The following is a 22398-nucleotide window of genomic DNA, read 5'->3' as shown; positions in this document are numbered from 1 at the left end:
AAAAATATTGAATTTTGTACTTTTTATTCAGATGGTTATGTCATCTCCCCCATCACAATCCCTGTACATTCATGTCTTCTCCCTCACCAACCCCTCATGCACCTGGTGCCCCCTCCACAAACCCCCTCACCCATTTCACTCGCTGCCCCCTCTTGCGATCCCTGTTCTGTGCATTCATTCACTCCCTGTCCCACCAATATTCCCTTGTTCACCAGCTCAGATGACAGCAGTAAATGAGTAGGAATGGGGCAGCCTCGTAGTGCCTCTGATGCATCCTCCTTCAGCCCCTGCCGAAACTTGAGCATCATGTTGTTTTTTGAACCACATGGGAAAAAGTGCCTTGTGTTGCTAAGGTTGTCTGGTCAGTAACAAATATACAGATTAAAATCAAACACAAGTGAGAGGCAGAGTTGCTTACCTGTAACAGGTGTTCTCCAAGGACAGCAGGATGGTAGTCCTCACCCATGGGGCAACATCATCAGATGGAGCCCAGCATGGGAAACTCTGACTGGCACACTGAGCATGCCCAGCATACTACTAACCACATGTGCACACAAGGTCCCTCTTCAGTCTTATAACAGAGTTCACAAAAAATAAAACAAAAAAGAGATAAAATCAATTCTGTGGGTTTCGTGAGGACAAACATCATGCTGTCTTTGGAGAACACCTGTTACAGGTAAGCAACTCTGCTTTCTCCAAGGACAAACATGATGGTAGTCCTCACACATGGGTGATTAAGTAGCTCCAGGCCGCTCCCAACATGTGCAGCAGAGAACAGGTGCCAACCTGCACAACCAGAGGAGCAGGCCTGCTCCCAAGGACAGGGCCCACGGAGGGAGAGTTGAGTTTTCATGGCTGAAAGATTAGAGAGGACGGACTGTCCAAAATGACTGTCCCAGCGGCCATTTTTGTCCATGCAATAATGTGAGGCAAACGTGAGGAGGGAACTCCGGGTTGCCGGTCTGCAAATCTCGTGAATGGGGACTGCACGCAAGTGAGCCACCAAGACTGGCATGGTCCATACTGAGTGAGCCTTGACGTGACTGTCAAGCTGTTAGCCCGTTTGTGTGTAGCAGAAGGCAAGCCAATGGGATAAGGTCTGCTTAGAGACAGTGACCCCCAACTTGTTTTTGTCAAAGGAGACAAAAAGTTGAGTGGATAGGCGGCGAGGCGTCATCTGTTCCAAGTAAAAGGCCAGCGCCATTGAGCCCGCTCACCCTGGTGAGAGTGAGGCCTTGGGAAAATAAAAGGCAGCAACATAATGGAATGATTGAGATGGAACTCAGAGACCACCTTGGGAAGGAACTTTGGGTGTATCCACAGAACCACCTTGTCATGACAAAATTTTGTATAAGATGGGTATGACACCAGAGCTTGCAGTTCACTGACCCTGAAGCTGACATAACCACAACCAAGATGACCTTCCAGGAAAGGTACTTCAGGTCGCAGGATCACAATATAACAGACTTCATTGATTTGCGACAGGACAACATTGAGATCCCAGGAGACGCTGGCGGGGGGGGGGGGTGGGCTTAAGTTGTAACAAGCCCCTCATGAAGCGCCCCATGAGCGGATGGGAAGAGATTGCGCTACCATCTGTACATTGATGGTATGCTCCAATGGCACTCAGGTGAACCCTCACCAACGTGGTATGCAAACCAGAGTCAGAGGGGAACAGGTAGTCTAAGAGCACTGGTTGGGAACAAGAAAAGGGATCTAGATCGTGTCCCTTGCATCAAGCCGAAAACCACTTCACCAGGAAGTCTTACAATCTGAAGTGGAAGGATTTTCTGGTCTCCAGTAGGACCCATGATACCCATTTCCGGAAGGTCCAGGGCCTGTACAGTCACCTGGTCAACATCCAAGCAAGTAGTAATGTGCATGCAATACTACTTAAAGTTTACTGTTCAGTCACTGTATACATTCTTGAAGCTGCAGTGCTGCTATTTTTTTCCTAACTTCTGGGAACAGTCATCTTATTTATAGTAACAAAATTCTTTCGCTCTTTGATCCATATTGACTATTATGTCCCAACCACCCCTACATATCTTGTAAAAGCCAATCAGATCCCACACCATTAAAGATACTTTGTGATATTCTTTCAAATATGGCTTCTCCCAGAGATTCCACATATGCTAAAATAATTAAAAAAAATAACTTAACAGTTTAATTTTTAATTGATAAAGGGCACAAATTACTACTTGCTTTGGGCATTTCTGAAATGCTATATTGTAGACAGAGGGTACAGATTTCTTTTTAATATTTTATTTCATCACACCATTCCTAAAGCTTAAAGTTATTTATACAACTAAGCATTATACATTTGTAGCCTCCTGCTCTGAATTCCAGTAATTTTAACATACTTCTCATTGTTAGTTATGTCACCCTCTGAAACACTCTGGCTGAAGTTATTTGTCTGTTTTTCTGTGGTGTGTATTTTTGTTTTCTTAACCAGAATGTTTATTTGCATTGGCATACTGTTTTGTAAGCTTAGCAAACCATTTTTTTTTCATGTTTCCCATTACTTTCTGGTCTAGCAGGCTGCCTCAGGGCGGGGTGGTCAGCAGCTACTTGACCAAAAAGACACCCTTTCAGAGCCTCTCTTCTACCAGCATCAGGGCGAAAAGCATCACTGTTGTGAAATATCTGCAGTTTGCAAGGTAAGTCACATGAACTTGGTTCTCCAGTTTTCATGCATGCTTAACCTTATGCTTTGAAGTTTCATTTGTGCACTGGCTGCTAGTTACTCATTATAATGGTCTTGTTGGTTTAAAACAGAATAGTTCTCTGAGAAAAAGGCACAAAAGGCTGGTGCAGGACCAATAAACCCCCCAAAATACCAGATCTTAACTCTTAGAATCACCAATGTTGGAAGCAACATTGTCCGGTTTCAGTGAAGTCAAACCCAAAGGAATCCTGTGGTATATAAAGCAATCAATCTTAATGGTTTCAAATGAGATTCAACCCAAACATACATAAGGAGAGTAAAGTTATTTATTCAATCATGCACATCACTTGTGTTAGTGCAAATAGTTTAATCTGTACTCCAGAAATTCTATTGTATTTTTTTTTATATCTTTACAAAATAGATTTAAAACAATTATTTACTTTAAAAAATGTAATTCTGAAGTTTAGCATCTCAGAACAATATTTGCAATAACCTATATACAAGAGGTACCAGGTACCACTGGCATATGAGTGTTTTCTGGTTGGGTGGCGTCTTGCAGTGGAAGATGAAATGAATTAACTAGATGATGATATTAGTTTCTACAAGTCACTTGTGTACTAATTGCTCCACAATCTAATAATCCTTATCAGCAGAACCCAAATAGCTTAAAATAAAATCTTTAATTAAAGAATAAAAAATGACCCTTAAAACATCCCAAGGCAAATTATATGCTAAATTCCTATTTGAATATCTGATTAGATTTTTCTATTGCCATTAAATATTTAAGCCAATTGAATCTTTAAAGAAATTGTCTCCTTGTTTTGGAGACCCAGTTTGCTTTACTTTGTATGTGGACCATATGACATTTGCAGACCTGATGAGCTGCACAGAGCTGTGACTGCTTCAGTCATTTTTAACCCATAGTTTGCATTTGTACAGCATTATACATTAAGGTCACATCTGGTAATTTTCATACAATGCTTCTATGAAAGCTAAAGGCCAATTGTTTAATTTTAAATATTAAAATGTCTCCTGCAACAGTGCATCCCATAACCAACGTATGCCAGTAAGAGCTTATCAAAAGAGACAAACATTCTTGCTCCTGTTTGACAATTTTGACAGAATTCTTAAATCAATGGATAAAAGTGATAAAATTGAGACAGTATCTGGACTTTGCAAGAAAACAATACTTTAAATACATGAAAAAAAATCAATAAATTACATTCAAAATGAAATTAAAACAGATTGGATCACTGCAATGTGTGCCCATGGATTGACCACGCTTTGCTCCCAGGAAAACCTTCGTTCATTTACACACACACACACAAGCACACACGTACTCCCAAACATTTTATAGGATGGACTTGCCAGCCTAACCTTTCAAGTTACTGATTAATGGACAAAAACACGTTTTGCTTAAAAATATTGTCAGTGAAACAATCTTCATCCATCAAAAATGCTTTTTCATCACATAGTGTGGAAAGAGAAGTTGTTTCTCTAACATGGTCTTGTGCCTGCCAGCTCAGTGACTTACAGAAGCTACAGTAACAATGGTGTATTTTAAAAAAACAAGTTTAAAAACATTTGAAAGTGACAGGTGCCTAGAACCCTGTCCCTTTATTCCAAAGTATGTTCCTGTTATTTAACACAGGTAAATCAATTCCGAAGGTAGCAAATTTCTTATCTGGCAAGGAAATTATAGAATAAGTGAGCCATAAACCTAAACAGCAAAAATAATTTGGTACCGAGAAGCCTATTTTAGGCCACCATAACAGTATTTAGACTCCCACCAATTTACAGTTACATGAAAAATTGCAAGCAAAATGTTGCCTACAGCAGAATGAAGTCACTTTTATTCCCTCTTTATAGACAAATACATTTTATACAATTTAAAGCAATGACCCTACTGTTGCAGTCTTGTAGAGGTTTGTTTTATTAAGAGGTAAAAAGGAAGAAAATGAATCGTTTTCTCTGGTATGTAAGCAATGCCAGCTTGGGAAGGGAAGATGGTGCATGGATTCAAGAAGAGTTCTCAAGGTGAGGCTCTGGTAAGGCCTGGGTACAGCACTACAGCTGTCACGGCAACCAGTGCTGCTATCACAGGCATCCAAGGCCAACGTCTCTGAGGAGAAAGGGGAAAAAAAAGCCATTGAGTTGGTTTTCTCAGTTTCCATCAACCCCTGGGGATCCTCCCAGTGCTCCTGTTAGTAAGCAGTACTCGCTTCTATATAAGCACTTCATGCAGAACAAACCTTCTATGGTACCAAAGAGGGCTCAAACTCAGACACATCCTAATGATTTTTATACCTTTATCAGAAAAATCTAGCTGTTTGATATTTTACATTTATTACAATGGGTACCCAGAAAATCAACTTCTTTTAAGCAATTGAGCGTTCTTGGACATGCAGTGTTCAGACAATGGAAGTTAGCAAATATGATATTACAGTCACACATCTGACAATCTAATGACAACATGAAGATATGCCTTGAATAACATGGTTTTTAATGGATTAATGTTTGCCTCCTGAAGTTCTCTGTAGATCAACAATATAAACTTTGAAATGTAGCTGTTGAGCAATGAAATACTGCAGCTACATAACTGCAAAATCAGGCAGCACTCTAAGAATCTAAGGTCATAAAACAGTTGTAAACCCTCCCCAAAGTTCTAATTATCTACTAGCAATGAGGCAGTTTGACATTTTCCTTATTCACAATTTAAAAACGCTCAGGGTAAGAACTTATTCTGTACTGTCAAAAACGTCTCCTGGTATGAAGACTTATTTTAATCTTTGTACGCTTTCACCTTAAGAATTTATTTGCACAGCATTGCAAGTTTATATTTGAGGAAGCAGACAGCAGAATTTCTATTCCTATTTCATGCCTCTCTTCTTTTATTTATTTTTTTTTAACTTGTGTTAGTAGAAAAGAGAAGAAAAAAATTCCAACACTGGAGGGGAAAGCAAAGTTGTTCACGTAGAATTCTCTGTAAAAAGTAGGACAAATTAGCCACATGAGAGGATGATGTCATCTGACGGAGCCAAAACGATAGCTTTCTCAGAGCTCAGAAAGACCAAAGTGGGTCTGAGTATGTGCAGCCCACACCGCACAAGTCATCTCAGTCTTTGTGGCAAGCTGACTTTCAGCTCCAAGGAAAGGAGGTTGGAATAGTGTGGCTTATTTGTCCTGTTACAGGTGAGCAATTTTGCTTTCTCTGGGGAGAAGCAGGACAAGTATCGGACACACAAGTAGGGACTCCCAAGTTGAGGGTTGTATGAAAATTATGCTTTTACTTTACAGAAGAACATGTGACTCTTATGCCAGAGGCTGGAGGGAAGAGTTGAAGGAATCAATTAAAAAAGCTCTTTAGAACTGCTTGTCCAAAACTGCTGTCTTGATGCAAAGCATTTTCTAAGTAGGTTTGGATGGAAGACTAAATGGTAGCCTTGCATATATCTTCTATGCAGGCACAGCCAAGATGTGCTAAGAAAGCTGTGGTAGCCCTGACTTGATGGGCTTTCACTTTACCTCGGGGATGGAATCCTGATTGATTATAGCAGGCATTCAAGCTGAAAGAGTGCTCTTTGTAACTGTAGAGCCCTGACTGACTGGGTTGAAAACAACAAAGAATTATGAAGACTTTCTTTAGGAGTTTGTTCTTTGTAAACAGAACAAAGCTCTTTTGTAGTCCAAGTATGAAGAGTCAATTTGCCCTTACTGGAGTATGGTCTTGGAAAAAAATGTTGGCAAGACAATAGATTGATTTAAATGAAACTGAGAAACAACCTTTGGTAGAAATTTAGGATGCATTTTCAAAACTACTTTGCTATGGAACTTTTGAGTATAGGGAGTATAGGCTTGTAGCATGCTTACTCTCTGGACAGATGTACCTGTCATTAAAAATAAAACTTTCCAAGAAGGGAACCTTCAGGTCTGTTTTCACCAAAGATTGAAATAGCAATTTCATGAGTTGAGCCAGAACTATATTTAGATTCCAGGGTATAGGGAGATCTTTTATTGGAAGTTTAAGAGGATTTTGGCCTTTCATGAATCTGACAACTGTAGGTGGATGAGAAATTAGAAGACTCTAGACATTTTCATGGTATGCCATTATAGCACTATTTGTGAAAGGTTTAACAGGGATTGAAGTAACAAGGAACATAACAAATGGGTCTTAGAGCAGAGCATTTTCCATTTGAAGGTAAGATCTTGCTGAACATTTTATAGAAGCTAGGAGAATTTTGCCTGCTTCAGAAGGCAACTGTAGAGAAGATAATAGCTTACTTTCAACATCCATGCAGTCAGAACCAATGATTGAAGGCTGTGTTGTAGAAGATTCATGTTGCTCTATGTGATCAGGAATAGGAATATGCACAATCTTACCACGTTAACAGTTAGGTACTGTAGCCAGCAAAACCAAATTTAGCAAAGTATTTCAAAAGTTGAGAAAAGAGAAATAATTTTGACTGAAATACTTCAGAAGTTGAGAGAAGAGTCTTAAGTATTTGAGTCAAAATAAGTTGAATTGGAAAAAATGCAGAGAGCAGTCCTTAGTTCCACAGAATTGAGAAAACGTCTGCAGTTAGACTGTTCTTTGAAAAAGAAAAGTGGAAGAATGAGCTTGTAGAAGGGTTCAGCCTGATGAGCCAATCTTCTAGGTGGGGGATAAACAAATACATTGAGTAGTCTTACATTAGCAGCTAAAGGGAGAACTCAATATTGATAATGATCATTCTGTATGATAAAATATAGAAATTTTGTGTAATTGTTGTGAATTGGAATGTCTGTACAGATCCTTGAGATCAAGTGTAGATAGAAAGTCAATGAGGGAAGACGATACTTAAGTACTCATCTTGTACGTTTCCTTTTTCATATATTTGCTGAGGCTCCTGAGGTCCAGGATAGGATGAAGCCTTCCTGTCCTTTTTAGAGTTAGAAAGTATTTGGAGTAGAAATCTATGTTTCTTTCCTGTATTAGAACAGGCTCTACTGCATTGCCTGAGAGTAAGCTTGATAATTCTTCTTGAAGTTTAACTTGATCCGCCACTATATTGCACCTCTGTGGAGGATTGATTGGGGGTTATGGGAGGGATATAAAACTTTAAAAATAACTCCTGTATGATCTTTAATACTTTATCATCAAAGATTATGCAGGAATGAAATGTTGGAATTCTCCCTCCACTGGAAGACTGTAAGGCTAACCAGGAATTCTTTTTGATGTTGTAGTCAAAATGTTTGGTTTGATTTGGTTTCAGAAAACTACAAAGATTTGGTTTGCATTGTCTCTGAGACATTGCCTGTACTGCCTTTGCTGCTGAGGGTATGTCCATCAAAAAGGATAAGGTTGATATCTTCTCCTTCAACAGAAATACTGCCTTTTGTAGCACAGAAATTGAGGCTTTTTAGAAGTAAAAGGTTGTTCTGTCATTGCCACTGAATGTCAAGAGACAGGCAAAGAGATTATCTCCCATACATAGATCATCAGCACGTTTTTCATGTACATCTTCACAGAGCCCTGAAGTCAAGCTAATCTTCTGGCTCTAAAGGTTAATGCTGATGTTCTGGAAGAAGTGTCACAGGCCTCACAAGTAGATCTAATGAAGTGCTTACTCCATTTTTTCAGCTGGGTGGACAGCTGAAAATGTTGGGAGTTCTTGAGTCATATCCTTTAGTTTCTGAAAGAAAGAATATACGAGTGCACTGCACTAGATATAAATTATTATGCAGCTATTATAACACATAACATAACAAAAAAGGTTTTTCAATCAGCTCTTATTCAACAAGGCAGGGTCTTTATCCTAGTGGTGTATGCGTATTACAATAAATTTCAGATCTTTTTGCCTTTTTAAATTTGATTCTACCACTGCTGATTGGTGGGATAGTTGGACCTTTCAATGGCTTGGACAGGACTGAACCTTGTACTTTATAACCAATTTTTGAGACTTGAAGTATTGATAAAAATGTCCGTCATATCTTTATCTGAAGTTCCAGTTGTAGTCTATGTATTGGTGTTCTCTAGGATTAGGGGGGAAGGAGAGGGATCCAATGGAAAAGGAATAGTGTCTTCATCATCCAAATGGAAGAGTGGAGAAATATAAGAAGATTCAGAGTCTCCTTGTGAATCAAGAGTATTATAGGAGTTTCCTCTGATGATGTACTTTGCCTAGATGAGGGTTAGCCATAAGACTGGCTGTGATATGTTTTCTGTAGCTTAAAAAGGCGTAGATGTAGACAGACTTTCCATCATGGAAAGTCAATTTCTTATGTTTTTCATGCATTCTCGATTGCCAGTCCCATTCAATGGAATGCCCTCCCCACGGACCTTCGTCTAGAAACTTGTAGTCGAATGTTCAAAAAGAAACTAAAAACTTGGCTTTTCACAAAAGCCTTCACTTAAAGGTCTCTCTCCTGAGGCTTGATCCAGCGTTAGATTCACTCATTTCATATTCCAACACGTTAGATGTTTGATGCTGTAACTATATAATGTTGATCCAGGGTTAGATTCACTCATTTCATATTCCAATATGTTAGATGTTCGATGCTGTAACTATATAATGTTATAATTTATTCTCATGATTCTACCTTGTTAGATGTTGCGTTATGCTCCACACATGCTTACTAAGTTTGATGTAAATCTAAGTTTTTTGGTTATCCTTTAATATCTTTAATTGACTATTACTTGTAATTAGTTGTAAGACAAGTTCTTTGATTTATCTATTTCATACGAAGTTCGCCTTGTTATTTGTACCCACACATTCGATGTAATTTCCAACTTTGGTTCTCTGTAAACCGACGCGATATGTACTAGTACATGAACATCGATATATAAAAGCCTTTAAATAAATAAATAAATAAATCATGGGGTCAATAACTCGAAAATGGGAAATATCGGCTCCAAAGTTAGTGCAGTTGGGTTTAAAAAAGGTTTGGATAAGTTCTTGGAGAAGTCCATTAACTGCTATTAATCAAATTGACTTAAGGAATAGCCACTGCTATAGCTGGTATCAGTAGCATAGCATCTTAGTGTTTGGGTACTTGCCAGGTACTTGTAAGCCTGGATTGACCATTGTTGGAAACAGGATGCTGGGCTTGATGGACCCTTTGTCTGACCCAGTATGGCAATTTCTTATGTTCTTAAGGAGGAGATGGTGGCATATCAGTAAAAATTATTTTTTTTTTACAAATTCAATCCACATCTTCCTAATCATGGAATACTGGTCAGTTATGTTAAATTTTAGGTAGTTAGTAATTAGATTCCCAGAAGATCATTGAATGTGAAGGTAGGGTTGAGAGTGGATCAAAACAATCCCCAATAATTTATAAATGTGGATCAATATATGTACATTGCACATAGCTCAGCATAAGGATCACCGAGGCATGAAATTGTAGCATGCTGCATGGTACTAATGAGCTGAAAATAAGCCAGGATACTGTGTTCTTTCTATATTTGTTTTTCTAAGAGATAAGGCTGGTGAAGGCCTGTGTTTGAACCTTTTGGGAGTCGGGCAATACCAGCTTCTTTAATTGGCCATAGCTTAATGAGCTATAGCTGGCTACTGCTACAGATATGAGTGCAAATCAGAATACTTAACACTTGCAGATGTTGGAGTAGAGCCAGAAAATGAGAGTACAAAGAACTACATTTTGCAGTGTTCTTTGAATGGCCCACAGACAAAGAACGAGCAGCTGGTTTGTGAAGTTTCCGTCGTGCAGCCTTTCGTTTTCAAGAAGATACTATTCTCATAGAAAGGAAGGTTTATGAGGAAAATATTGTGGGGGTAATTTTCATAAGGATTTACACATATAAATGTAACTGCTATTGTAGCAATTTTCAAAAGCCATTTACTTGAGTAAAGGACACTTACGTGAGCAAATCCTATGGACAATTCATGGCATATATTGTAGCAATTTTCAAAAACCCACTTACATGAGTAAAGTGCATTTACTCGAGTAAAATCCAGTTTTAAGTGAGTAAATGCTTTTTAAAATCAGGCCCTTTCTGTATAGACTTTTCTTTATTTTTATCTTTGTTATTGCAATAACTATTTGCCTTGATTAATCTATGTAATGCTTGTGATACTGTGTGCTTATTACTGATATTCACTTTGATATTGTTTCTCTTGGCTGATTTTATACCATATTTTTATTATATTTAATAAAGTGAGTTTTGCTTTTACAAGATTGTGTATGTGTGTTCTATGATGTAATATAACACCATTCAGCCCACCTTTTACAGTTGTAGAAACAATAATTAAGGAATCAAAATCAGGATTAGAGAGCTTTAATCTTATTTTTATTTTCCTACACCAAAAACAGATTCTCCGTGCTGAGAGTCTTCATGACTTTGCTTGTGGATGGTGCTAAGAGATTGTGCCAAAGGGCATTGTATCTGTGCTGATGAAGGAACCAACTGTGCAGTGCAAACACACCACCTTTTCTGTACTGATCATGAAAGGATTGCGCCTTTTTTGATTTAAGTGACAGCCTCTGTACCAAAGAATGCTTCACTTTAAATGCTGAGGTGGAACCTGAGGAGATTTAAAAAACTCATTCAAGGTATAACCTCTCAAACTTATGGCCCTTGGAGACATATATGTCCAGACTGCGCATGAGGATAATCAAGGGAAAGCCCCAGACACATCTGTTATGCTGATCTGAGTTCTTTAGCAGCACAGTGGGGCCATTTTTTGAACCCTGGCTTGCTGTCTGCCATCTTGAAGAGGAATGATACTAAATCCAACTCAATCTTGAAGAAAATAAACTATTACTATTTTTTTTTTGTTTTTTTTTTAAGGAGACAACCAAAGATAAAAGTCTGCACCCCCCTACACCTTGAGAGGTAAAATGACTACAAGATGCTGTAGTTTTAGAGAGAGCAAAATCACATCCTTTCATGCTGGTGGAAGAAAATAGACTGAGGAAACACATATGCTGGTTGCTGCGCAAGAACATTATTTCTGGTTTTCCGAGCTGAGATTGCTATCAGTCTCTGTGCTGTCAGATATCACATCACCCACTTGTGTGGCTGTTCCTTGTCCTGTTTTTCCATAAATAGCTTATATAGCAAGTAAAATTTAGAAAGAAAATAATCACAGCCAGTTCCACTTGTATGCATTTCAGATATATGCACATTTTTTTTAATGAATGCATTTTCAATGACAATTTTTGCTAAGAAACCCAAGGCATTTAAATTTCATAATATGCATGAAATCTGTATGATATTCTATATCATCCAGTTGATACCACAAACGGCTGGAAAAAGTTATCATGCTTGTTGCCTTCATCTTATCCTCCTCATAAACCCAGATTCATGACCAAACACACATTATTAAAAACAAATGGAAGAATAATGTGGAAATAAAGTTCTCTCAAAATTCTATTACAAAGCAAATGTGTCATACACTGTACATGTATTGGCAATTTCAGTCTGTGTGTGAATTTTAAGTCACTTTTCTGTGCATACAAGAGGAATCAAGCAAAGTTAAAAAAAAATGGATTAAAATCCACTTTCTTTTTATTCAAATTTGATTATATAATTAAAGATTTTGGGAACTGTAGGCATTGGTTGTGTATTTCCTTCAAGTTTATTTCATTTTGATACAGATAAATGAAAACTAACTTGAATGACACACTAAAGCTCTGGTTAATTCAGTTAATATCAGCACATAGAAAGCAGACAAATGTTAAATGATTAGTTTATTTGGTCCCTCATTTCTGAATTATGTAGTACTTCCAATGAAGGGTTTTGCTAGTAATAACTAAACAAGCGACTGACCATGCACTAGGTTACAAAAATGGCACACAGAGGTGACAGGGACGAACAGACATTCACTGAACAGTAGTGGCTGTACCTTTCTCTACCACAATGAGCCGTAACACCAATACAGGAAAGCCAGCATTAGGCCGATCAATACAGCTGGGACGGGCTGTAATATGGAAGGCTGAAGAAGGGAAGTGATATTAAAAATCATTTTGTACTATAAAATCAGTAGGTAAAATGATTTAGATGGGAAAAACTAAGTCAAAGCGTGAGTTTTTAAAATTTCAAAGTATTAGAACATCTAACATGAGCAAACCTGACTGAACTAACAAGGAAGGCTTTATTAGAATGCACATCCACTAAAATGAGGCTAAAGGGTTTTGATCCATTTTTTAAATGTGTACAAATAGGCACTTTAAAAATCATTTTCATCATATCAGCAGAATTAGATGTGAGCAATCTTGCCAATTGCTTGGATATTTTATAGTTAATGCGACCAACTAAATCTCAGTGTTTTCCTATTGATTGCTTGCGTTGTGAGACATGCCAAGACATAGCTTCAAGATATAAACAGATGTCCGCAGATAAGGACCACATGGGGTCCACCCAGGCTGCCCAATTTATGCCTTACTGTACTGTTACAAAGTTTATTCTACCTGTGATATTCTCCCTCCTTTCACCAATCAATAAGATCCCTTTGTGATTGACCCATGCATGCATGATAATGGGTAAATATGAAATAATTAAATGTGGTGGCTTTCATATTCTTTCCCAGTATCCACCATTTTTCATCTCATTCCGTGCCATTGTTGTATCAACACTATTGAAGAAGACCTCTGCTTCAAAAACTTCTGTGTAAATGCACTGCTGCTTAATGCAAGCATCCAAGCAATGCTCTGGAGAGACACACTAAGCTGCTTTTTAGAAGAAGTTTAAGAGCCTCAATTCTGTATCACTTTCTGACTCTAGGGAATTCAGGTGAAAGGTGGCTGATGCAGGATGCTGTGCGCTAATGTGCATGTCAGTCCAATAATAACAGGGTTTAATATAGTGGAGTTATTACTAGGCATTGCATACCAGGATTTCATTACTGCCATGTACACTGTTAAAAGCAGATGGACACCCAATGGCTTCTGGCAACAATGAGTGAAACAGCAGCATATCATTACACTTTAAGAAATGATGAAAAGCATAATTCTGTGACTGGACCATGAAATGGGAAATCTGAAAAAAATGGCTGTGATAAAACAGCAGTGATCTACTTAACAGACTTAATGCAAGACTTTAGTAAAGGAGAACAGATTTCCTTTGCTTTTTTTCACTGTTAGATTTCTCTTCATATTCATTTTGCTTAAAGATTCAACACAACTGATTTTGCATAGTCAGCCAAATATAAATGAATGCAGATAGACCAAGTGATGGGACACCATCTTTCACCAAGAAAGTATGGCAAGAAAAACATGTCAATATCTTGACTGCAGCTTCTTATGTAACCCACAATGACCTGAACTGGCAGAAAAGCACAAGTAAATGACATCACAAGGCCTCTTACACTAGAGATGAAGGGACTCAACTTTGTGCACACATTTTCAGGAAAAGATAAACCGATGCATCTTTCTTAAAGCACTGCTAAACATTACTGCATCCTCATCTAGCAACAGGTCATAAGCTGGGGTAAAAACTCAAGCACACCATTCTTATATGCATGTATGTAAACATTAAGCCCCCAACCAACAGAAGAATCATTGCACAAGGAAACCTGCCTGCTCTTTGCATTAATCATTTCTAGCAAAGGTAACTGCTTACCTGTAATTGTCCTTAGTACAACTGTGTCACGGTGATGAGTCATGTGATCTGAGTTGGATGGGTAAAAGGACTTTTGTAGGATTTTCCTAGAGCAGGGTTGGCCAATTCAAGTTCTCAAGAGCCCCAACTAGGCCCAGTTTTCAGGATATCCATAATGAATATGCATGAAATAGATCTGCATATAATGCAGGCAGTATATGCAAATCTCTCTTGTGTATATTTATTGCAAATATCCTGAAAACCATGCTTGTTTGTGGATCTTGAGGACTGGAGTTGAACACCCCTGTCCTAGAGCTTTGTGCAAGAATGGGGTTTCCCAGACCCACTGTTTCTTGACTGATAATACATGTCAGCTTTTAACTAACATGAACAGGAGTAAGATCTCCCCCCAAAATGGTAGTGGATGGGCAATGCAGTACTGCTGATATTAAACAATTACAGGTAAGCAATTTATCTTTTCTTCGATAACAAGCAGCTAAAATGAATCATACTGATAAAGCAACTTAGATCAGGCTTCCCTTCAAATAAAGGAAGACAAGACATGAATTGTGCTAACAGGTAGCACACATAAAAAAAAATCATGTTTTGGAAGAGAAAACCTTCCGTACAACCAAAACACATTGGAGACAAGGACAGAAAGACAACCCTGGAAACAGGATGTGTTGGCAGTTAAAGACAACTTAGCCCTCTCTATCTGGCCATTTCTGCCTGCCTACTGTGCTGTCAAAAGCAGTACTTGACCTGTAGTCTTCAGTCACTAAAGTTCTTCGGTGTGTGCTCCATACATGCTTCAATTCTGTCACTTTTTTTGGCTCCTTTCACCATGTTACTGTTGTCCACAACCTCTCGCAATGAAAAAGTATTTTCTTTTTATTCTTTTGGCCTATTTCTTTTGGGCTTCCAGCTCCATCAGAAAATCCTCTATTGGACTATGAGCAAAGGGGGCAAAACTCTGAGGTTTTGCCCCCTTTTTTATAACCTACTACCTAGCTCAGCCATTACATTGACAGTGTTTAGCCAAAGGAAACAGACTGTAGCTACCTTTGGAAACTTGTACATGTATACTTTAAGTATGGCCTGCAGGTGTCACCATTAAGTTTATTTATTTAACAAATTTATAGCCTGCATGATCCATTGTACTCAGCGGGTTACACTCAACAAACACAAAAAATGTACCTAATAAAATAAAGAATAAAAGTTAAATTTAAAAAAACTAAAAAACAGAAGTATATTGCTTAGTAATACATGCCTTGAGCAAAAATATTACAGTAGTAATAAAAATCAAGTACTGGCTGAAACTTCCTTCACAGTATAGTCAGCTGACTAAGGAAAGAGAAGCAAGACCCACAAATCAAATCCAGGTCTTTTGCATGGCAGCACTACTACTGAGTTGAGTCAGCCCCCAGAAAATATTCTCACATGCCTTTTGGGTCTCCCTTTCTTCGGCTTCACATGGTAACATCACAGCCTTCAACCTTCTGGATGCTCCTCAGACTACCACCTCCTCTTGCAGCTCCCTTAGCTAGCCTGAGGGAATTCACCAGCTGACCTCTCACACAATGAATACTATCCATAAGCTGACTCATTGACTGGAATGTGCATGCAACAGTCTTAGAAAATCTTGACTAGAACCTAGGAGGAAGCATCCTATATAGGACATCCAACTTCAGTAGGGATCCCAGAAGTGCAGGTGCAGGAAGAGTCAACAGTGGTGATAGGACTGGCGATATGCTTTCCAGCTATAATGGATTCTTAAATTGAAATACCCTTCCTCTGTGGTTATAATTAGCAGCTCTCCCTTTGGCTAACTCAACCCTATTTTAAAGACTACATATGACAGTCAGCCATATAGGAACAAAAAGCCTTCCCATAAAACAGATACAGAAGGGCGTCTCCTCCTCAAACTATCTTTTCTGCAGTCCAGTTTGCTTGTTCCCATCTCACAAGAGGTCTGCTCTATAGGTTTCTTACATTGCGTCCCCCTTCGTTTTTGGCTTATTATTTTACCTTCTGTAAATGGTGAAGAGCTGGGAACAGCTTTGCACCAAGCAACGATAAATTGAAATAATTCCAAAACACTCAAATCATCTGTTCTTAACTTTCAAATCTTTAGCTAGATGTACAGAAAATAATATATACTTTCAAAATACTCATACTTGAAACAGAAATAGGCTCTAGCTGACTGGGTGTTGGGTTCTACTCCATAAACAACCCTTGTAGGATAGACAGTCTAAACTTAGAACAGCAATGGGAAGCCATATCATGGCAATAGTGACTAATGAGCGAGTTCAAGTTGCAGCCTTGCAAATCTTTTCTAAGAAGGTAGAACCTAAGGGGTGTATCTAGACAAGTGCTCAGGGCTGTTGTAGATTGAGAGAAAATGGTCTTACCAAACTGTGGACCAGACCATAGTCCAAACATCTGTTTCAGGAGTTAGTACTGACTAGATGTTTGCTTTGAATAGGAGGCTGTCATATGTCCCCAAGACTAATTTTGATTTTTTGTTTCAGATTTTACACGTTTGCTTGAATGTTACAAATTCAGCTCTTGAGACCTCCTCCCAAAAAAGGTGCACCAACAGGAAAGATGCAAGACCAGGCTGCAAGCAGTAAATGAAAGTGTAGTGAAATTGAAAGTATGATCGTGCATCCAGCTGAAACAACAAAGACGAAAAAGACAGTAAACTTCAAAAATTTCTGAAATGTTTAATTAGCCGAAAAGGGAAAAGAAGATTTTCAGAGTGTTGAAAAGGCAAGAAAATACAACATAAAAAATGGCTGCAGGCCTCAAATAGTGGTTACAGCGATCCAGCTGAAGCTCCTTCCTCCAATGGAGCAAAAATCTGTAGCAGCAAGTTCTACAGCAATGCAAAAGCCCTGCAGTGCTCTAGAACACGGTTCCCCAAATCCAGCCCTTAAGGGCCACAATCCAGTCCTATTTTCAGAATTTCACAATGAATGTGCATGAAAATTATTTGCATGCACTGCCTTCACTGTATATAAATTTACCTCCTGCATATTCATTGCGGAAAATCCTGAAAACCACACTAAATGCCCTCAAGGACTGGATAGGAGACTTCCGCGTTAAAGCTCTTTAGGAAAACGTTAGTGCCTTCCAACTCCGCACATGACCCAGGCCACATGACCTATCAGTGGGTCTTCATTATAGCTGCTTGTCATCAGAGAAGATAAACTTACAAAGAGCATCATTTGAACTTGCCAAAATATTAAAAGGTGGCTCAGTGCACACATTTCTAAGGCATCATTTGTATCCACAGGGAAAATCAGGTCATTTTAGCAGAAGGAAAAAAAAGAAAAGATTCTTATGACAAACTTCCCAACTGCAGCCTATTTTAGAAAGATGCTTACTCAACAAATTATTTCATAGTGTAGTTAGGATAGGTAACTTTGGAGAGGAAGAAATTACAGAGTTTAATGGAACATTTCCTTGACTAAATGGAAAAACACTTCCTCTCCCAGAATTATTTTTTTTCTGAATATATTGTTTAATTATATAGTAATGCTATATACAGCAGACCAATCTCTAGAATTCATAAAACTTCTTGCTTTTAATTAGGATGCTTTTTATAGCTAAACACATGAGAAGACCTAGAATTCAATGCATAATCATGCTGCAAATTCCAAAAACACATTTATAACCAGAGATCTGAGCTCCGCCATTGGAAAGAATTTTTAAATGGCTCCTTGAATGAATGGGCTCTGTGCCCAGGCAAATGGGATCCTGGACAGAGAGGTCGAGAAGTATGGGAAACCAGACTTGGCATGGCCAATACGGGGCTATGATTATCATGGTGCCTCGGTCCTGTTGTAGCTTTACGGGAGTTTTGCTTATCAGCGGAATCGAAGGGTACGCATATAGCAGACCTATGTTCCAGGGACAGGCGAAGGCATCCATGGTTGGTGCTGTTCGGTCCCTGTGCAGGGAGCAGAAGCGTTCCACTTTGCGGTTCTGTTTGGACACAAAGTGGTCGATGATCGGTTGACCCCACCAGTGGAAGATTCTGTTCGCAACAGAGGGATCCAAGGACCACTCGTGGGGCTAGAAACGTCGGCGCAGGCGCAGTGCATTCTCTGCGCCTGCCAGATAAGTGGCTCGCAGTAGAACTGAGTGAGACAGGGCCCAGGCCCAAATCAGTGCCGCTTCTTGGTACAGCAGATAAGAGCCCGTGCCCCCCCTGTTTGTTCAGGTACCACATTGCAACTTGGTTGTCTGTTTGGATCAAGACTACCTTGTTGGAGAGGCATTCCTTGAATGCATAGAGGGAGTACCGCATCGCCCGAAGCTCCAGGAAGTTTATCTGACAGGTCGCTTCGGTGCTTGTCCAAGTCCCTTTGGTTTGAAGGCTTTCGACATGGGCGCCCCAACCTAGGTTGGTGGCGTCCATGGTTAAGGTCACCTGAGGAGCTGGTTGTTGGAAGGGTAGACCTGTTTGAAAGTTTGGCCTTGTGCGTCCACCAAGCAAGAGACAAACGAAGTTGACTGGTTATGTGGACAAGGGACGTAAGCGGCTGAGTGGCTTGATGCCATTAAGATTTTAAAGTCCATTGTGTCAGTCTCATGGCTAAGCGTGCCATTGGGGTGACATGGACTGTTGATGCCATATGGCCGAGTAACGTGATCAGTTGGTGAGCTGAGGCTGTTTGTCAACCGCAGATGGAGCTGGCTAGGTTGGACAGCGTGGTCGCTCGGTCATTGGGTAAGAAGCCTTTGGCTACTGTGATGTCTGCTCCTGTGAATGAGAGATAAGACGGTGTCAAGTGGGATTTCGGGTAGTTGATCAGAAAACCCAGTGAGTGCAGGAGCCGTACAGTGAGACCGAGGGAGTCGAGGGCTCCTTGTCTGGATTGGCTTTTTATGAGCCAGTCGTCCAGATATGGAAAGACATGTACGTTCTGAGGCATAAATGTGCAGCCACTACTGCCAGGTACTTGTGAACACTTGGGGCGCCAAGGCCAAGCCGAATGGCAGTACTCTGTATTGATAATGCTCATGTCCCATTACAAATCATAGGTACTTGCAATGAGGAGGGAAGATTGCAATATGGGCATAAGTGTCCTGAAGGTCCAGAGAGCAGAGCCAGTCCCCTTGAGGTAGTAGAGGAAGCACGGTGCCTAGTGAGAAGTATGCCTGAACAGAAGACCAAAATGGAGAAGGAAATTCCCAGAGGCCTCTGCGTGTCTTTGGCCTGCCTGGGCTGAATGGACTCTGAGTGACTTACAGAATGTCCCTGGATATCTGTGGAGGCAAGCTGGCACCAGACAAGTGATGTCTATTCATAGAGTCACAAAGAAGAAACCACAGGAGAGCTTCAGGCACTATTCTCAGGAGTTTGTAATCCACACAGTTACAGACGTGTTGATTGTCTTGACCAGTAAGAGTTTAACAGAACAAAGAGAGCCATGGGAAATGGGCTACACATCCTGGGAAGCCAATCAGGGATAGTTAGGGATGATTTAATCATGCAGTTGACATCACAACTTATGTAAATGATCCTTTGGGCAGTCATGCAAGTCTCTAGAACCTTCTACCCTGTATTTGAATGTTATCTATAAAACAAGGATCACTTTCTGTATACAATGAGATGCTGGTCAGTTTGAAAGACTAAGGGCACCCAGTACCCAGCATCTCCCGAGAACACTTATATTGACTAATAAAAATACATTATACTTTTACTGAGTCTAAGTGTTCTTGTGTCCCTGGCCATAAGTAGAAATACATTCCTGCCTTCCAGCCTCCTAGAGCTACATCATCTTCCTATTCTATAATTAAGGAGCACAGATGTGAGTAGTGCTAAAGTTGTGCAAGTGGTCTCATGCATTTTTAAGATGAGATTATTGTGAGGCTCTATGCAAGTGTGATTTAATCTTATAATGGTAAATGTAGCTCCCAGAATAGTGATGCTTGGTATTCCCAGAATTAATTAATAGGTGCAGTAATCTAGAAGGATGGGAAGTATTAGAAGAAGGATAAATGGCAGAGGTGTTTAGCCCTTCATAAGGAGTTAGTTTTGATCCTGACAGAAGCACAGGTATTGAAATGTTGATAGGATTTGAAGGACAGAATAAGCTGGTACATAGGACAGCTAAGACTACCATACAGTTACAATGAAAAGAAGTAACAAGTGAGTTTTTATATATGCACCAGATTATCCAGTAAATTTGTTAGGCAGGGATTTGTTACAAGCCACAGAAATAGAGCTTTCTTTTGCATCAATCTCCAAAGTTGTGCATTCAGCCAGACAGTTTGTTACTTTCACATACAGACAGGAACAGTTTCTATAGGTGCCTGTTTCAATTAGGGACACCATCCAGAACCATTTCTGGCAAAGAAATGTGTTCAATGCACGGAGGTCCAGAATAGGCCAGAGGCCACCAGTCTTTTTTGGAATTAGGAAATACCTGGAGTAGAACCTTCTCCCCTGTTGGGTCAAAGGAACCGGTTCTACGGCCCTGGCACACAGAAGGGTTGAGAGTTCTGATTCGAGAAGTGTTGTGTGATCGTCCCGGCTTCACACTAGACTGGGTGGGGAATCCGGGGGTACAGTTGAAAACTTTAGACAGTAACCGTGGGTTATGATGGATAGCACCCACAGGCCCATGGTAATTGGATGCCAATTGGTTGCAAAGTGTCAAAGACTGCCTCCCACTGGTGGATTGAATTGCAAGATCAAGGGGGGGTGGTTGCTGCTCTCTGGAAAGGAGTCAAAAACCGGTCACAGGACCAGCTTGTGGAGCTGGCTGCACTCTAGGTGTCCTCGTTTGGCGGGTATGTTCTCTCTGAGGGGCCCAAGCCTGTCGAGCACGGGAGGATAATATGTGTGGTCTGTAGAATTGCTTTATGACGTCCCAGCGTAAGCACCTGCGGGCTATGGAGGGTGCATCTGAGGTGACAGTTGATAGTTGACGCAGGGTCTCATGATGATCTTTTAACTGGGCCACTGCGTCTTGAATTTTGTCCCCATAAAGGTTTTCTCCTGTACAGGGGAGATCTGCAAGTTTATCTTGCACCTCCGTCCATAGGTCTGAGGCCTTGAGCCATGCCCAGCATCTAGAACTGATGCCCGCTGCAGAGACTCTGGATGCTGTTTCAAAAGAGTCGTAAGCAGCTCTGACCTCGTGCTTACCTGCTTCCAATCCTTTGTTGGATGGAGGACAAGGTGTCATGTTGTTGCTGTGGTAGATTCTCTGCAAAATCCTGGACTTGTTTCCAGAGATTGCTATTATATTGGGTCATATATGATTGATATGCTGCTATTCATGCTATCAACATGGACCCTTGAAAGACCCTACGTCCCAATGCATCAATGCCTTCTGATCCTTTCCAGGAGGGGCAGAGGAGTGTGGACGGGATCTTTTAGCCTTCTTCTGGGCTGATTCCACAACCACACAATGGTGGGGCAATTGGCTCTTCTGAAAACATGGGGCTTGTTGGACCAAGTAATTAGCATCTGTCTTCCTGTTTACTAGAGGAACAGTACCTGGATGGTCCCACAGACGGTGCAAGAGGTCAAGCAGAACTTCGTGAACTGGTATTGCCATCACCTCTTTTGGAGCATCTACAAATTGTAAGACCTCCAACATTTTGTGGCGAGCGTCCTCCTCCAGTATTAGTGGGAATGGTATGGATTCAGACATCTCTTGACAAAGCTGGCAAAAGAGGTCCTCCAGGGGAGAACGACATCTTTCCTCCAGGGGTGAAGGCTCTGAAAGCAATTCCTTGGAATCCTGTGAGGAATGGTCTGAGAATGTGTCCTCCCATGGGATCATAGGGAGTGTGTTCCACACCCACCGGGATTCCTGAGGGAAGAAGGATGCCAGAATCGAGAGGACGAGAAGGCATCGATGGATGTCGAGGTGGCATCGATGGATGCGGCATCGGCATCAAAGGCGGTGGTGCAGGCATCGACAGTCCCCGGCATCGGTGGATCCCATGCTGGAATCGGGCCGTACGTCCCCTCTTCCTCATCTGAGGAACCCGGTATGGGAATCGGGACCTGCGGAGGCCTTGATGTGCGACTCTGTGCTGGCGTGTCCGATGGCACAGGCTAAGTCGACAGTGCACCGATGAGGGTGTCTAGACACTCGATAAGTGGTGCAAACATCAAGGACACTGGTTCCGGTGCCGGTATGGGGGCCGGCACCGGTGG

General features: G+C 40.5%; 1 protein-coding gene across 20 annotated transcripts in view; it reads right to left on the bottom strand.

The window, feature by feature from the left end:
* Positions 1–2976: 2976 nt before the first annotated feature.
* The window catches only part of SLMAP (sarcolemma associated protein), a 362537-nt gene continuing 343115 nt past the window's right edge, over positions 2977–22398 (bottom strand). For 18 of the 20 annotated variants that reach the window (XM_029600935.1, XM_029600939.1, XM_029600940.1 and 15 more), the window contains one exon: positions 2977–4790. In XM_029600935.1, the coding sequence (XP_029456795.1) occupies positions 4701–4790 (90 nt within the window). In that variant the 3' untranslated portion in view covers positions 2977–4700. Of the gene's footprint in view, positions 4791–12516; positions 12607–22398 lie in introns of all 20 variants that reach the window. The other 2 variants (XM_029600936.1, XM_029600944.1) reach the window with 1 other exon arrangement.

The sequence above is a fragment of the Rhinatrema bivittatum genome, chromosome 4 (assembly GCF_901001135.1).
Source record: "Rhinatrema bivittatum chromosome 4, aRhiBiv1.1, whole genome shotgun sequence".
Taxonomy (NCBI): Eukaryota; Metazoa; Chordata; class Amphibia; order Gymnophiona; family Rhinatrematidae; genus Rhinatrema; species Rhinatrema bivittatum.
The sequence above is the reverse complement of the archived record's forward strand: the minus strand, read 5'-3'. Positions and strand labels throughout refer to the sequence as shown.